The sequence below is a fragment of the Barbatula barbatula genome, assembly GCF_947034865.1.
Source record: "Barbatula barbatula genome assembly, chromosome: 23".
Taxonomy (NCBI): domain Eukaryota; kingdom Metazoa; phylum Chordata; class Actinopteri; order Cypriniformes; family Nemacheilidae; genus Barbatula; species Barbatula barbatula.
Window position 1 is genome coordinate 14468380 of NC_136786.1, and position 18230 is coordinate 14486609.

Genomic DNA, 18230 nt, shown 5'->3' on the forward strand with positions numbered 1-18230 from the left:
GCTCGAGCCGTTGGTGGGCACGCGCTTCCCGCTCTGCTGCCTAGACTGAACGGCAACGTACCTTGTAAAGATATGGACAACCTACTTTCCCTTAAGGAAGCGATAATAATATATTTAGACAGAAGTGGTGGGTTACGTAAACTCATGGACGACTGCAATGCAATAAAAGGTTTGTTTATAAGCGCTAATGCATTTATAATATTTTTACATGCAAGTCTCTATATTTACCTCAGTGGGCCTAAACAGGTGCGCGTGAGAAAGGTGCTTTTTGTTACACTTAATCATACAATGAGTTTTCTTCTTAAATCAGCCCTATTGCTTAAAATATTAACTAAATAAGCACATATACGTTGGGTTACATGATACCAGAACGCAAAAAATAACCCTAATATAAAAGGTCATTTTAACGATTTTCCGTTATAAACGCCTTATGTGTCTGTCATCAGCTGTTTACTGAAAACATAAATAAATGCGCAATGTTGTGTGTTTGGGTTTTCACAGTAGCTTTATCTTTAGGTTGAAAAAGGTTACGGTAGGTTTCCATCATAACGATAACGTTACCTACGAAACTCAACAATAAAGACCGCTGCCGTTATGCTTTTTTTAGCCAGTATTAAATACATTCATTTTTTGTTAATGTTCGTAAGGGAATAAAAACTCATATGACAGTAAAGGAATGACACAAAATAAATGTGTTTCAGACGCACATCAGATGCAGGCCGTGTATAGGTTCAGTTTCGATGTAAATCCCTCAGAAGTGCTTGAACTGGATGCCACACTGGGAGACTGTATACTGCACGATTCTCTAAAAGCTGCTTCACTCTTTCAGTCGGTGAGTATGCAGTATACTGTAAATGTAAATTATATATTTTTATTACAATTAACGCTTTGTTATCCAATGTACAGTAGCAGCGTTATGACTGGCCCTTGTAGAGTGTGTAAACAAAATAATTTGAAGAAAAACCTTACTTTGTTCAGCATTTAACCAGGGTATGCACGTTTTGTAACTAGTGTATACTAAAAGAGTATCTCTATTTTTCAGGTTTGTTTTCTGTCTATTAAAACGCTATCACTTATTGATCACATAGAAACTGAAAACCAGGTATGGAATAGCGTTTGTAATTATATGCCGATTTCATGTACTGTACTGTACCTTGTGCTCTATTATCTGTGTCAAAGACTAAAATACATTATATTGTCAATTGAAAACAATACAGAGACACACAATAGACACATATTTGTTAACACGTGTACACTTTTACAATAGGTTAACGTTGTTTTAAAGCCCACACATCTCCCACCTTTTCCAAACTACTTTTTGGATCTCTCCGAGTTTCCCCGTGGGTATGGTCCAATGAGACCTTTAGCTTTGGAGGGCCTTGTAATTGCCATGACACGTGTCACAAAATACACACAGGGAGCCAGATTTCTCTGCTCAGAAGAGAAATGCCCTTGCTCAAGAGGTAATCATGAATTATTTTCAATTCTTCAAAATTTTCTATATATGGCAATTTTCTGTAATTTTTTTCCCACTTCCCAATTTTTCCAAAGGGTTTCATCACATTAGAGTTCATGTCCCAGGTGCTACAGAGTCTGCTACGATAAGAAATGATTTTATATGCTTTCTCTGCTCTTCTCCACTGAAAGAGGATGTGAAGTCTCGGGTTTTAGGGGGTGAGATAACATTAATAAAACAATACAATATTTGAATATTATAAATAATATGAATATATAAGGGTGTTATATAATAATACATAAGACTAGCTTTTACATAGTCAATTGTTAAAACAGAATGTTACAATTTGTAGAATGCAAACATGTGTGTTGTCAGCATATTTGATTATGTACAGATAAACAGCTTGTTGAACTCATTGATGTGAGAGCCGTGGATGTTTTAGGAGTTCATGATGTTGCGTTCTTAAGATATCAATCTGTCACCCTTTTTCTAAGAGGTAGGCCAAAATTGATTGTTTAGCATCCTAAATTGTTTCCCATTCTCTGAATGGTATGTCATGTAATTACCTTTAAACCATCCATTAGGACATACCCAGTTTTGTGGAATTTTAGCACTTATTAACCTGGTTTTCGTAAAGAACATGATGCCAAAGCAGAAGGCTAAAATGAACTGGTAAAACACATCCAATCCTTAAGTGTTAGATTGAGTTTTTCTGTCTACTTCAATAATGTTTTCTGTTTAGCCAACATGAGAGGCCCTAGATTCTCTGGACAATATTAGCATATTCTGTTGACCCAGTATTAGTCTGGAATTCAATACACCAGGCTCCAGTTACTGGACATACATGTTAATAAACGTAAGGTACACTCATTAGTTTGTGCAAGTCATAGAGGAATCATTGTTTAAAAGAGCCTGCAGTGTTTCTCTTGGCAGCCATATAGGTGGTAAGTTTCTCAAATAATAAGTAAAGACCAAACCCCAACTGTCATTGTTTTTTTTTCCTTAATGTAATTAGATGAACTGTGTAACTCCATGAGAATTGGCCATCTGTACCGAGTTGTGGGGATTCCAGCTCATGTGCACCAGTGGCCCAGTGTAACATGGAGTGTAGAGGCTTGCAGTGTCCAACCATGGATCCCCAAATGTAAGGTCTTGTTTTGAATTTGATGATATCAAAACAACTAACCATATTCACAGCACGTCAAAGTAATTTGTTCCTCACTGCCGCTCACAGGCCCCTGTGTGGTTAGCAAAAACTTCCAGAACCTGCTGGCTGCCTCTGCCTGCTCCCCATGGAGGTTCAGTGCCGTTGTAGCTAACTCATTTGGTTCCCCTGTGATTTCACCTGGACTCTACAACACACTGAAACTGGTGCTACTACTAAGCTTGGTACAAAGTGAGGATAATCCAGATGCTCCCAACCACCTGGATGTGCTCGCTCTCACCAGTGACACACTAATCATTGACAGGTATGTCTCCAAACTTTTTTGCTTTTAGATTATCATCATAAATTATTTGAATATTTCTGCACAGGTTAATGAGATATAGCCTGCCGTTGTGCTCGCGTGGCATTCTACACGCACCTACAGGAGAGCTGTTGGCATCTTTATCTAGAGATGAACATGGAGCAGGGACTGCCAACATACATGCAGGTTCAGCTCTGCTGGCAACTGGAGGAATCTGCCTTCTGGGAGACCTCACATGCTACAAGAGAGACAAGCTGGAAGTGCTTCAATCTGGTGCCAAATAATCACTTTATGATTGATTTTATTAGATAACTTATATATTTTCAAAAAGGCAGACATAAACAGGCCATGTTAACAAGCAAAGTTTTTACGTCTCTGTGCTGTTTCTCCAATATTCTTCAGCTCTTGAAAACCGGACTGTATCTGTTTTTATTCCTGGAAAAAAATATGGTGATGATATGGACCAGCAGATCTCCTTCCCCCTCAAATGTAACTTCTGGGCCCTAGCTGATGCTGCTTCCCCCTCCAAGAGGACAGCTAAATTTGATAATGCAGTGCTGGGTGCTGTGGTAGGTTTACGTTATGTTATTTTAATCAAACTTCGCTTTTATTCAGAAAACAATGTTATTGTTGGACTTTATAGTCATACATGTTAAAAGACCCATTAGATATTAAAGGAATGCTTAGCAGATGACCCGCCTCTTTCTGTATTTGGGAACAGGAACCACAGAGAATGGCATCTATTTTAGGAACCTTCCTTAAGCCTGTTTATATTAATCTCACCCCAGTTAATAAAAATTGTCTAGACAATGACTTATTTCCCTAATGTTATTGTTTCAGAAGTTATTTTATGGCATTTGCTTATGACAACTGTAGGAAATGGGTTCAGTTCCACTTCCGCTGGCAGAGGTCTTTGGTCTCGTAGTTCAGTGTCGAGAAACAAGCAACGATCCTCTACTCTTGTCCATGACAGTGCACACCCTAAGGCAGGCCATCTTTCCCGGAGAGCCCCTTTATCCAGCATGCATGCAGTTTACTTCACAAGATTATAAAGAGGTTGACTGACCCCATCACATGCATTTTATTCAGAAATATTACGGGGTCATCTGAATTTTGTTTTCAGCTTTTAGCTCAAGCAAGGGACTTAAAGGTGGACATGAGTCCCTCAGCTGAAAAGATGATCCATGGTTATTACATGGCTAGTCGAAGGGTTCGATCACACTCAACACACTGCTCATCTATCTCAGTCACTTCCATAAAACTTCTGTAAGTATTGCAGTCGTACAATTCATTACACAAACATAGTTTGTTACAGTACATGATTGTAACTCAAAGTTGCTATATTGTACCATTAGATGGAGCATGGACATAAGTCAATTTGTCACAGTATTGTATCATATCAGCAAGTTTTATGGTTGTAAAAGTTTAGAATTTACCAGTTAAAACACTTTAACTGCCTGTAAACGCAGAGCAGGCTTCAACAATAGCCGGCTTTTGTTTGCAGACCAATAAACATACCACATATTCAGCTATGCAGGCTACTTTATTAATTGCATAGGTTGGAGTCCTATGCAGACAGTATTGGAAATCCTAAAACCATGCAAGACTAGCATAAATTGGCTAGATTTATTCAGAATGAATTTCATTTGTTTACCTGTTCTGACAGAATTTCCATGGCACAAGCGCATGCTAAACTCAGCCTGAGAACACAAGTTCTAGAGGAAGATGCTGTCATTGCAATATTGTTGTTTGAAAGTTCAGTCACCCTAAAGCATGGTTTGTTCACAAGTTCACTTACAACTAGAAAATATACTGAACTTAAAATTATGAAGTAGGAAAGACATTTTTGAATATTTTATTAATTTTTAGATTTGACCACACCTTAAATCACATCATTACAAGTTGAATCAATATCATGTTACAGTAGGTCATTTCAAGTTTGGGACTTGTCTTTGCAACACAGGGGCCTCTACGCTTGTCTTTCCACCCGATGCAGTGTTTCCCTGTGCTCTACATGACCTGGACTCCCTGCACTACAGAGACGTTACCATGGAAAAATTCCACAAGCAAATCTTGGATTTTGTGCACACCTATGCAACATGCATTGTAGAGGAGTAAGATCAAGGTACTTTACAGAAACAAATGTATAAAATTATTGTAGCATGAATTATTTACTACATTGACTTAATCTAAAGGTTCAACAATAATCTTTGGGTTTTCACATGCGTTCAGAAACAGGCTGGAAATGGCTGAAGTAGTCATGATTACTTTTCCACAGATCCACCAAATTGCATGGTTGTGTCGGTCTAGACAAAAAGAAGTTCAATATTGTTAGTTAACAGAAGAACTTAACGGTCCAATTCAAAATGTAAAATAAGTGTCATAGCTTTAGCATCCCAAATCTTGGGTAAACAGCCAAGACGTAAAATTCATCATGTCAAGGATTACACAATATACAACTAGGTTACACTCTGTAAAAATATTTACTTTATCACAAGCTTACCAGATACATTACTACAATGTTTGCAGAAGGGTGAAACCAACTGCCTTCAGGAGTCTGTCATCTTCAGCCTTCTTCGCTCTGATGTGGGGACACAGAATGATTGCATTAGTACTATGAAATATTTTTTTAAGGCACTGCTGAGCAGTCAACAGCTCTGCTGTTGCTTCAGAAAGTCAAGTATCAACACACCAATTTGGTCTGATGGGTAAACGGCATAAAAAATGATAATTCATCACTTGCAACAATCATTGACCAAAAAAGTCAAGTTTTCTGTGTAAAGCAACTTATTTAAAGGTGCCATTAAAATTACCTTATTGCTTAAGATGTGATTCATGTCCTCCTTTGCCAGTGGCAATACAGTAACCTGGTAAAAAAGGTATAAAATTCATTAGAATCTTTTTTAGATAGACTACAGGACAGTCAATAATTCTGAATGCTGTTGCTTCAGGAAGTCACAGTGTCAACAACCCAATCTGGTCTGATGGGTAAACGGCGTAAAAATGATTAAATTCATCACTTGCAACAAGCATTGTCCAAAAAAATGTCAACTGACATGTGAAAAATCTGGTCTGATGCAGTGAAGACAAACTCAAGCAAATATATTTTAGGCACCCCAAGAAGAAAATTACCTTATTCCTTAAGATGGGACTCTCACATCATCCTTTTTCCATTGCCAGTAGACTAATCTGTGTGAAGGAAATAAATACATTACCATCTTTTTTAGATGGACTACAGAACTAACTCTGCATGCTGTTGCTTCAGAAAGTCAAAGTGTCAACATCCCAATTTGGTCTGATGGGTAAACGGCGTAAAAAATTGAAATTCATCACTGCAACAAGCCTTCCGACCAAAAATACATGAAGTAAAATCTGGTATGATATATAAAGTTAAGACACTCGCAGAGCAACTACATAAATACAATGAAAATTACCTCATTGCTTAAGATGTCTCACGTCATCCTTTTCCGGTGGCAAAGTAATCTGACGAAGGAAGGATAAAATAAATACATTTGCACTTTTTTAGATTGACTGGAGGACAGTCAATAACGTTTCAGATTGTCACAGTGTCAACAACCCAATCTGGTCTGACGGGTAAACGGCATAAGTGAAAAATCATCATTACAGGACAGTTTTGCTTTCTAGTTATTTTATGCACATCTTAATTTACACATGATCAATTTAGTTACTTACCTTTACAATAGTCCTCTTGACCCCCTGCAACAAACATCTTCATCTGGTTTCCCTGCGATACAAACAGAAATATCATGACAGAAGTCCTAAAATGGTCCCTAAAACTCATTAATTTGTTCAGTCTATTGATTTTGTGCTACATCAAATAAGCAGCACTGAGATAAGAGCCAATAAACTAAACCAAACTCAATCCCATCTCAAAAAGATGAGTGATGAACTAGAGGTCAAAGGGTATATGTAACACAGCTTGAAAGTAGATCCTCCCACACCAGCACAAAAGCATGGACAATGCTAGTTCAACTCAAGGTCAGGACCTTTACCAAGACCACAGCACCTTCAAGGGAGTCAAAGACCTGATTACCCCATCTAGGCCACATTAAGGGCATTCCCAAACTAGCAAGGCCACACAGGGGACAGCGGACCTATATGGACAGAGCACAGTCCTGAGCAAATGGCAAAGGGGCAATTTATCACGGAAACTGGGACACACATCTGACAACATGATTTATTGCAGTCCTCCAGGGATTCTTAAAACCCTTTCTTGGATGTGTCATGATTACAGCATAATCTGATTTTGCGCAGAAAGGCCTGACAATAAACATTGATCAGACATCTTAGCTTGTCATACATAGAAGCAGAAGGGAGTTTCACACCCCTGCAACGTCTTAATTTTGTTTCACGTCACTGTTGGTAAGAAAACATACCACTTAAAACGGACTAATAATAAAGAAAATGTCAAGTGTACACGTGAATACCCTTATTGCTCCCTGAATTCTTTGCAAGTCGCTTTGGATAAAAGCGTCAACTAAATGACTAAATATCCTTTTGTAAGCCTTTAAACACGTAAACGGGATCAATTAACCTTTAAACAATGTATTTATACAAAGCAGTAAGGCCTGATGACTCATGAAAAAGATTGATCGGATAAAAAAGGGCTCAAATGATCGAAGTATTTTGAATAATACTACTACATATAATAATAAATATTGTGTATGAAAGTAAAGCAGCGATTAACTTCACCATGTGAAAGTTAAATTATTCTCGTGCAACACGGTTGCGGACCAACCACGTGGCTAAACCTGTAACATTTGTGCACGAGCTTCTTTCTACGCAGAGTAATCGAATACAACATAAAGCAGATACGCGTATTTATTTATGTTAAGAAGTTAGATTAAATGTTTTCAAAACCGTTATAAAAGCGAAATTTACCTCGATTTCACTCGTGCAATGTGCAGCACGAGCATACGGTTCTTCCGCGCCTGCAGATAAAAGGAAGGTGCGCATGCGTACTTCCCTTTTTAAAGGGCACTTCCTTGTGTGAGCACATGCGTATTTCACTTAAATGAGAAGTCTGCTTGCGCATTGATCTGAATTGAAAATAACTAAAAAATATGCGTCTCGCACACTTTTATTTACACATTTATGCACAGTGATAATAAAGACATAATTTAAACGAGGATCCTTCTATGGTTTAGTTAAATAATAGTAACTTTAATGTCTGAAATGCGTGATATGCCTACCGTTATCACTCATACAGTATATTCATTTCCTTATTTTCTATAATTTTTCACTGCTAAAACTAACTTCAACATGTCTCAGTGTATAAAAATGAGGCTAAATACGAGCCGATGTAGGCTGCAGTACTTGACTAAACTTTTGTCTTACAGTGACCAAGCAGTATTTGAATAGCTGTAAACATTATAACTGCACCCACAATCTTTTAGAGACACGAATAAAGGTTTGAAATAATTTTTCATGAGAAATTTCACAACGTGCTTCAATTGAATTAGCACCGAAATCACCGTGAAGACAAAGCTGTGATTAAAATTCTAACAAAACAATCATAAAAACATTTAATTTTAAAGGCATCTCATATTGCACTCAGTAATTCCTAAAGAAAAAACTCACAGTATTGCTGCTCGTTATATTTTTAAGGGTTTAGTTTAGGTAGGCTATATAATAATAATCTTGAAATCAATGCAATTACAGTTTAAGAATATTTTTATTTTATTGACCATTCCACACTTGCAACTATTCACGTGAAAATAAGGGAAGACCTAACAAAAGGGGCTCCTGACATTTTGTTGCGATGCTGACAGACCACTTCACATGACGAATGTTAAGTTATTCACACGTGCAATAGTGCAAATGTTGTAACAGAAAGTGCATAGCAAACAATTCAAGCATGATAGCTCTTTAACACACGGAATTTCGCCATACAAGGTAACCAACAAGTAGCTACAGAACTGCAGAGTACACAAGTCTAAACAGCGATCCAATATGACTATTTTTAACTTTACTTACAAAACACACGTTTAATATTTTATTCTTATTTACACATTTGAAATAATTACGATATATAAATATGGAAATCAGTTTGTCTGAACGGCACCGTTCACTGCCGTTCATCCTTTTAATGTGATGTTATTTCCAAACCCCTTCAGCGTTGTCTTGTTTCATTGTAACTGAACCATAGCCTATACAACAAAATTCCTGTTGTGTGGTTCTCCGAAAGTCCAACAAGTACAAGGTGTACCTTCATTTCAATTATTAGTAGGCTACCTCAAAAAAAAGTAAGTGCAAATGTTTATATTTGTGATGACGATGAAGATGCCCCTTGATTTTCTTTTGAGTTACCCAGGAACTGGCCAGTAGCGCCGACATATAATCTTGAACGCATTGGCCATTTCTGAAAGACAAAATAAAAAACAGTAAATTATTAGCTTCTTCTTATTTGATATCATAGACCATGTGAAAATTAAGCTTTAACCTCAACCGTGAATCTAGCCTATTCCGAAGATTGACATTTTCAACATATCGAACGTTCATGTTAAAATATATGATAACATGGAAGCACATGAAAAAACGAAAAAAGTCACGACGTACTTTCACAGGATGTAAGTATCCATCGCCTTTAAAAGAGTTCAAAGCTTCGTTTTGTTTAGTGTTGTCTCCCTCTTCCATCCCTTCCTCTTGCAAGGTTCTCGTTAAATGCGCTATGTATGTGGTTGCCAATAGCAAGACGTCGAGTTTTGACAGTTTGGTGTCCGGTGGCACAGATGGCAATGTTCTCTGTAGCTCGAGGAACGCGTGTCTGAGGGTCTGCACGCGACTCCTTTCGCGCGCCGCGTTGGCTGCAGCGGGTCGCCCTCTGCTCCCGAGGCCACTGGACTGGACCACCCTGGAGCGGGACAGGGCCTCTGCGCGCTGGTTGTCCGCGGAGAGAGTGTCCGGACTTGGGCTTGAGTTGGGACTGGATGCGGGACTGTCATCCATAACTGTCACAGAACCATTACCATCCATTCGGATCGACTGCCTTCCAACCATTGAAACTACTTAGCAGCCTGCATAATGCAAGGCACGTGTTAAAACAGTTTAGAAAAACGTCTTATTGCACTCGAATACCGAAGAAACAAAAACAAACAACTTAGGTAGAAACATATTGTGCATCAAGTAAACAAAGTGAGCCATGTTCCATACAATTTAAAAGAAAAGAAAGCATGTTTAGTTCATGTCAAAGTACAAATTTAGCTCACCATACCATGCAATGTTTTAAGTTTTAATTAAATAATGTCATTCCTCTATCGTTGACAAAGTTGTCCTTACTCAAGTATATACTCAAGTAAATAACAGAAAAGCATACCTGTATTATCTTTAAAGTGCTGTCCTGAAAACCACACGTAAATGGATGAAAACTTGTTTCCTTATAAGAAATTCTTTGCGCTGCTTGGCAAAACCACCGCAGTGAAATAATAGTCCTGCCGTTGCAAAAACATATAGTCGCGGTGACCGTGAAAAATAGGCTTCGCTCCTATGTCCACGCGCACGCAGGGTCCTCACCTGAATGAACGCGTGAAGTCTCCAGAGCCTCTAATATATTGGACAACACAAGGAGCTGACAAGTGTTTCACTCCGGTGCAATTAATCAAAAGCCTTTCAAAACTCCGGCAACTGGCGGTGTTCTCTTCGCATCAGTAGGAGGGCACAGTCCGTTCCATTTTCGTCCACCCCATCCAAGTTCACATTGCTTTGTGAACTACAGCTTCACAAATCATGACACATTCTTTAGACATGAATATATTTGACACATTTTTCAGGTGCTTTGTTTAGTAAGCATCGATGTACTCATACCCAACAATTTGTGTAAGCATGCATCAATGAAGCAGCAGCCGAACATATTTTAAATGTATTAACAATATCAGATGCTTATGTGATCACGTTGTTTTCGATAAAAGGATTACTTATTCAAGTTAAAAAAGGATGTTTGTTTTAGATTTTGAGCCGTAGATATAGTCTGCAACTACATTTCCTGGGACACAGCCAATAAATAAACACTAAACACTGCAATCAACTGGCAAGCATGAGGAAATTCTTGTGAGACTCCCAAATTAATCATTCTGTTTTCGGCAGTCCGCAAACGGAGATGTGGGAAAATTAATGAATGGAATTATTCATAACATGTATATCTTAGACTGTTCTTAATAAACATTGTTTTTGTAAGGATGAAGTATCAGTATTGCCCTCAGGCCAATAATTATGAAGGAGAGCAAATGAGGTTAAGTAAGCTTCTCTGCCTAATTACTCTACATCTTTCGGAGGTTATACCCTAGTGTAGGTATTAAACTCGTCCAAAAACGCAGGAATTACAGTCATGCAGATCAATTTACTCGGCGTGTTCAAAACCGTATCTAAAATAATACGTTAAAAATGCATAAAATAATAATACCAGCAAAATTCCAGTTCATTCTGCTATCGTTGATGTTGATGAGCCCGTTGCACAATAGACACATTGAAATGAATCCTCAGAAAAATATTGAATTATGAATTTGACAGTTGAATCTAAATTTAAACTTGCTATACTGTACACAGTTGACGTTGTACTTTTTTTCTCAGTCAATATTTAATATTCTTGTTGACAAAAAATATCCTCAACAACAGCAAATATATATATATATAGATATATATACAAGACATAAAATACAAAAAACAAGACATAATGTGTGTTGTAGAACAACGTTTTGTATCTTAATCTGTAATGTTTGTTAATATTTTTCTACACAATCACGAAAAATAAATTGCAAAAACAATCATTCTATAAATATTTTTTCTTTAAACTTTAAAGGATATTGCAAGTACTTATTGGTGCCAATATTACATTTAAATTTGATGATTTCAAAAAAGATTTAAAAATATAAAAAAATAATAAACATTTGAATCATAAATGTATTCATAATAAACAAAAAGAGAAAGGGTATCAGAATATAAGGGTGTAAATCAGGCAGTGCAGATCTGTCTAGATATTCACACAATAGAGGGTAAACAATTCACATTTCTTACAGACTACAGCTAAAGCTAAAGATTCTTCAAAAAATAATACAATTATAATATATATCAACACACATTTTTGTGTGTGATTTTCTTGAGAAAAATATTCATTTAAGTGCCGAAGGAGCACTTAAAAGATTTTAGACAGTAAAATGACTGTGGGACTGCTGTGACTGTTCATCTGAGATTTGCAGAGCATGCCACATGTCACAAATATTCAATCCTCTTGACCTGTGAAAACAATAAGATAAACAATTAAAAAATGTAATAAACAAGATGCCATAAATACAAATACACAACAACTACATTTCATGTTTTTCTAAGCAGGCTTCATGAAAAAATGCTCTAAAATGTGGATTGCTCAAAATCTTCTTGTTATTAGACCCCACCTATAACACAGTAAAAAGCAGAATAAGATTTAAACAACTGCCTTTCATTATTCTCATCCATATAAAGTATTTTTTACATTACAGAGACATTCAGTCTCTTAAGTTGATTTTTGAATTATGATAATGAAACTAAAATATGGAACTATGTGTTATTCTTTGGACAACACATTTTTTTGTTACTTTTAACACAATAATAACACATTATTTGTTAAATAGGATAACACAAACAATGTGTTAAAATTAACACATCCATTTTAAGACCATTTTTTGAAATCTCATGCCAGTAGCCTACTAAATATTTTTTGCATGGGTGGGATGGAACTTGACAAATAGAAGAGATTTAGCCAACATGAAAGAAGAAAATTAACAGCCACATTAAGCAGCTTACTTTGACAGTGTTTATCTGAAATAGCTTATGATAAAAATATCACCAATATTTTTGGTATTTAATGTATTTAAAACAAGCCCACCTCATTCTTTAGCCCAAAATTATGAAATGAGAGTTAAGAGATTGATATATGTTCGTACCTACCTCTAATGCTGTATGCTCAAATGTGGTCGGTCCGAAATGTAACCCCAGGCCACCCGAGTTTTGACGGCTTACCCCGAGAGCTGGTACTTTTACAGGGATGTTGGGGGCTCATGTGAAAACCATCTAAAGCAAAACAAGGGGTGAGCCACACATCTATTCGTGGAACATGGAGAATGTGACACTTGGGATGTGCAACGCATGTAGAACCACATGCTTATGAAATACAATGACACAAAATATATAATGCCTTTCTATACAAGACAAGCCCAATATCAAGAATAAAATATTAATAAAAATATGTTTATTAAAATAAAATGCCATGTTTCGCATTAGAATTTTAATCTAAATGATATATTAAATGATATTAACAATATATTTAATTTATGCATTTAAATGTGTTTTATAATTTATTAACAAAAATCAAACACAAAAATGTATGTTAATTTTCATACTTGCAAATGGATTGTTGATTTGTCCTTTGATGTCTTTTTCATCACCTGTTATTTTCTCAGCATTTCTTGAGGCTTTCCAGTTGATTAAAAACTGTCTAGATAATTCATTTATTTGTTTTCCATCAAGGTCGTCTAAAAATCAGAAGAATTAAGAGTAATTCATAATTAAGTTAATAATTTCACCTAAACATATTCATATTCATTCGTAAACTGTAGGTAACTAATTGATACAATAAAATAAAAGTAAAAGGGCAGATACAATTGTATGATTTTTTTAATTATTTTGCGAAACAATAAAAAATAACAATAAAAATAAAAGCACATGAAGAAATACTCCTTTCAAGTGTTATCATTCTTTTCTCACGTAGAGTTTTGCAGGCAGTTATTAGTCTGTCCCTGTATTTAGGTTTGTGGCACGCTGGATTTCTACTCAGATCCAGAACCCACAGCTCAGACCATTGACTGAACACAGTCTCTAACTCCTGGAAGTATAAACAAAGGCATTACTGTAAAAATTTTATCTCAAATTATTGTCAAAATAATAACATCTTATGTTTCCATATCTAAGTTTGCATGCAGAAAACAACTGTAACACTGAACAGTTTTGTAGAACTATAATATAATACCACACAGATTAAACAGAACGTTATCAGGATAAAAATGATCAAAACATCCTAAAATGCCACAAGCAAAAAAACTGAAACAATTAAGACAAAAATTTGGATGGCTGATGCATAAATAAGAAATCAGCTTGTTTTAATAAATACTGTCACTTGGACTGCATGACTAACAAGTTCCCCTGGGCAGTAGTCCTCAAGCATGTTGCCTGCAGCATATTTGTTTATCTAAGGACACATTAATCCAGGCTGGAAATATGAATACTCTCTGGACACGCTCTGATTGTTCATTGCCTTCCTGTCTCAACTAAAGTGCTTCCACTTTTCAGTCGGTGAGCAATCAGCTCTAGCGGGACTCCGGCGAGCCGCGCGCTCTCAGGCTTTGATAAATGATCATGTCAGGTCTGTCACTCTAAGGCCTTGGCTGGGAACTGCCCAGCAGCAAATTGCCCTCCCATGCGCCGGTGTGCTGAATGCACTCCTGACTGCGCTCTTTCCAGCCCCACACTGGGTTAATGATGGCAGTTATGAACCTGTATTTGACCAGCGCTTCGATCCCTGTCTGGCCATGCGCCACTAACAGCTTCTGCAGTACCCATTTGTCACTCGGCTGACTGGCTGTCATAATCTATTTTAAAAATCCATAATTTTTCCTCTTGAATTGAGCCAAATGCGTAAAGGAGAAATTGATCCTTTGGGTGCTGTCGTCACTGAATCAATAGTGGCAGAGGGGTTGTATAAATTAAAGAAGATATCTGCTAAACATGAAAGCTTCCTCTGACACATGGATCACACAGTGACAGTTGCTGAGAGAATTGCCTTTGTGCTGTTGGCCGAAGTTACTGCTCTAAGCAAGTTAACAAGGTTTTTAAAAAGCACAAATTTCTTTGACCAAAACTTTAGTGACTCAATAATTATGAAAATTCCTTTCCAGAAAAAATGAAAAGGTTTAGATTTAGTTTTGCTAAAACAAATGTTTGAATCAAACTTTTTTTAATACTTAGCCAAAGCTATAAGGTGAGCATATCATGGAGGAATATCAATTCACTAAGAAAAGAGGAAAACTTGTGCTTGTTTAAATTGTCAGCAGTTGTCGTCCCTGGAGAGCAGCCCGCTGATTTGTTGAATAATTCTGACCCTGTGTAAGTCAGCGGACTGCTTGTAGGATTTGTTAGATTAGGTTTTAACAGTCTTCTCCTTTACCAATCTTTTCACACTTCATTGGAACATACAATTTTGTCAAAATCAAATACAAAACACTTATTAGTCTAATATAATTACACTTTATAATTTTTATGGATTTATGGAAATGTAACCAAAGTCATATTTTACCTGTAAGTCCTGCAGCTGGTTGTCGGCAGCAAAAAGATGAGTCAATTTTTTAAGAGGAGTCAAGTCCCATATTTCATCGATGTTATTTTTGCTGACATTTAAAATGGACAGAGAGTCCTGAAAGGATGAAATTTTACATTATCATTACATTAACATTTAGCAGAAGCTTTTATCCAAAGCGACTTACAAAGTTATTAAAGTCATTAGACACTTTAAAGTTAAAACCAGTTCCACTTCTGGTGAATAAATATAGATTTCACTGTGTTAGTAAAAGGAGAGCATTTAAAGATCCTTCTGGGGGAAAATTTCGTCCACTTATCCTCGCAATTTCATTAATTATCAACATAAACAAAATTCCCAACTTTGCCGTTTGTTTATCCATAGCCTGAGCGGTATCCGTGCTGATCTGTCAAACACGTAAGCAGCCACAAAGCCCTCTTTTACCCTCATTACATTTCGGACAGAACTGCTTTGATACTCTAGGTGCATTGGGTCAGTTTTGTATGTTATGCCTCTCATCTGACAGCAATCCCACAGGATGCCTCAGAACACTTTTCTGTATCAATCTAAATATAAGTGCATTAGCTATTATAAAACTTCTGTAAAACTTTGTTTTTTCCTAACTTGTAGTTAAATTGCACTGAAGTGGAATGAATGTTAAAGGGATAATCCACCCCAAAATCAAAACGATGTAATTTCTTGGCATTTTAAGACCTCCCTGGATCTCCGGAACAAATAAAGATATGTTTGATGACATCCGAGAGCTTTCCAGGCCTCCTCGTAGACATCATGGTAATTCTCTCTATCAAGGTCTGGAAAAGTAACTTTGTATGTACTATTGCTCTTTGTATGACATATTGCTTATTGCTCCCTGAATTCTTTGTAAATCGCTTTGGATTAAAGCGTCTGCTAAATGACTAAATGTAAAAGTACAAGATATTATTTAAATGCTCCATCTGATCATAGTGGTTGTTATTTATTTTGGTTTCTTTGGACACATTGAGTTTTCACGCTTCATAAAAATTCAATTGAACCACTATCAGATGTGTCTGTGTCTATGATCAGATTTTAAAAATATCTTTTTAACGGTACCATTTTAACGATATCTTTAGTACTTTTCTGGACTCTATGGACCCTATGAGGAGGTCTGGAAAGCTCTCGGACGTAATCGAAAATATCTTTATTTGTGTTCAGAAGATTCAGGGAAGTCTTAAAACGTGTAGAACGTCATGAGTCATGACTCATGTGGGTGAGCAAAAATGACCAAATTTTGGGGTGAACTATCCCTTTAACGTTACTCACAGAAATGCTGGAAATGGAACGAGGATCAAAGACCAGCTTTTCTCCATTAGGTATTCTCTGGCCTTCCACATGCAGCTCTTTCAGACTTTTCAGTTTCTCTAATCCTTCAACAACAGTGATGCTGTTTCCTCCCAAAAACCTTCGGAGAAATAAAGACGCAAATAAAGCCATCACTCCTGTACTATTCTCTATGGTGTTGTATGCATTTTAAATACAAAATCACAGTACTGAGAAAATGCATCAGTACATTTTGTACTATAATCTTGTACTTTCATACTTACAGTTTGGTGAGTTTGTGTAGAGATGAGAGGTTCTCTATGTGGTAGATATTGTTATTCTGCATGTATAGGTGTGTAAGGTTGGAGGCAAATCCCAAATTGCAAATCTGTGAAATTTGGTTATCGTATAGGTAAAGGACAGTGAGGTTTCTGCATATCGATAGATCATCCTGTATTCAGAGGGGGGGATTAACAATCAATACAATACAATAATTAATACAACAATGATCAACTCTAAGAGAGAAAACTTACAATGTATTCTATATTTTTGTTTGAAAAGTTGAGATGTGTGAGTTTCTTGAGATATTGTTGAAGTGATTCACTTCTGCCGGACTTTGAATGATTGCTTGATCTGGCGATAAGATGCACAGTCAGGCGGACCATTATGACTTCCTATGTGAAATAATCTCAGGATTAATTTCTCATCTGCAACTGTCATAAAACATTGAGGACGGGTTGTCAAGGAGAAACAAAGAGAGACAAAAATCAGGATACCATGATAGCCCCAGAGGACAGACTCCTTAATATGTGTCTATAAAAAATTTAAATGTAATTTAAATAGATTTTTCATTTGAAATATCTTTTTAAATTGTTTTTTAATGTGAAAGATAAACTACATGTCATCTGATTTAAGACTATTGTGAAATAAATCAAATACCATGAGGTTTATAATGTCCATATTGACCCTGCACGTCTGGGCAATCCCAACGTTATGGACGTGACATAAAAATGCTCAGAAAATGAATTTGTTATGAATATATTGAACCATCTGTTTATATTTTACTCTCGTTGATAGAGTCTAAACATAAAAAATGGCAGTCTATGAACACATTTTCTACTTTAAAAAGGGAAATAAATACGCGTTACGGATGTGACAAAAAAGGACGTGGTTTTTGGGAGACGACAAACTTTGTAGGTATTTTGTGTGATCCTGAAGCAATAATACCCAATGAATGGAGAAAGGATTACTCTTTATGAAACATTAAATAGGTACTTTATTTTAGTTTCATGTGTCCATTTATGAGGAATATGTATTGTTATGGATGTGACAACCATGAAAAATCATGCACTAAAAATAAAACAAATGCTTTACAAATTTGAAGAGAGATCTCACATGGGTATTTGAACCATATAAAAACCTTGCATACCTGAAACGCCTCGTTAGCAAGACTTCGGATGATCGCTATGTGCTGACTGAGTATAGCCTATTATCGTCCAAACAACAGTGAACACTACATGACAGAAATAAAGGGAATACATACATCAAAACTGACAGCAGGTCGGTTTTACACTTGATCTCAGAGTAGCAGACTACATCGAGATGACATAAAGAGCCTCTTAAAATCAATAGCATAAAACTCCAGGGAACCGGAGAGAACCGCGTGCCA

At 36.5% G+C, this 18230-nt stretch overlaps 3 protein-coding genes and 1 long non-coding RNA gene across 4 annotated transcripts; 1 reads left to right on the forward strand and 3 right to left on the reverse strand.

Annotated features, from left to right (window-relative positions):
- Positions 1-35: 35 nt before the first annotated feature.
- On the forward strand, positions 36-5040 carry mcmdc2 (minichromosome maintenance domain containing 2; the record flags this gene model as incomplete). Its single annotated transcript, XM_079447468.1, has 14 exons — positions 36-169; positions 702-832; positions 1043-1102; positions 1268-1463; positions 1552-1674; positions 1851-1952; positions 2472-2600; positions 2691-2925; positions 2990-3195; positions 3325-3491; positions 3799-3978; positions 4046-4188; positions 4589-4698; positions 4886-5040. The coding sequence occupies exons 1-14, from the start codon at positions 73-75 to the stop codon at positions 5038-5040; spliced, it is 2034 nt and encodes a 677-aa protein (XP_079303594.1). The 5' UTR covers positions 36-72.
- A 48-nt stretch (positions 5041-5088) lies between these two features.
- On the reverse strand, positions 5089-7934 carry LOC306888904. The gene is made up of 7 exons (XR_013786148.1): positions 7825-7934; positions 6616-6667; positions 6357-6405; positions 6055-6111; positions 5736-5789; positions 5426-5503; positions 5089-5228 (listed from the first exon to the last, which is right to left on the reverse strand). It is a non-coding gene; the product is annotated as an uncharacterized lncRNA (long non-coding RNA).
- A 1268-nt stretch (positions 7935-9202) lies between these two features.
- On the reverse strand, positions 9203-9942 carry tcf24 (transcription factor 24; the record flags this gene model as incomplete). The annotated part of the gene is made up of 2 exons (XM_079447363.1): positions 9203-9304; positions 9502-9942. 2 exons carry the CDS (start codon positions 9940-9942, stop codon positions 9203-9205), a joined length of 543 nt encoding a protein of 180 aa, XP_079303489.1.
- Positions 9943-11955: 2013 nt separating this feature from the next.
- On the reverse strand, positions 11956-17226 carry ppp1r42 (protein phosphatase 1, regulatory subunit 42; the record flags this gene model as incomplete). Its single annotated transcript, XM_079447334.1, has 8 exons — positions 11956-12171; positions 12862-12984; positions 13314-13445; positions 13678-13795; positions 15263-15379; positions 16565-16703; positions 16846-17012; positions 17095-17226. 7 exons carry the CDS (start codon positions 17224-17226, stop codon positions 12878-12880), a joined length of 912 nt encoding a protein of 303 aa, XP_079303460.1. The 3' UTR covers positions 11956-12171; positions 12862-12877.
- Between the last annotated feature and the right edge of the window lie 1004 nt (positions 17227-18230).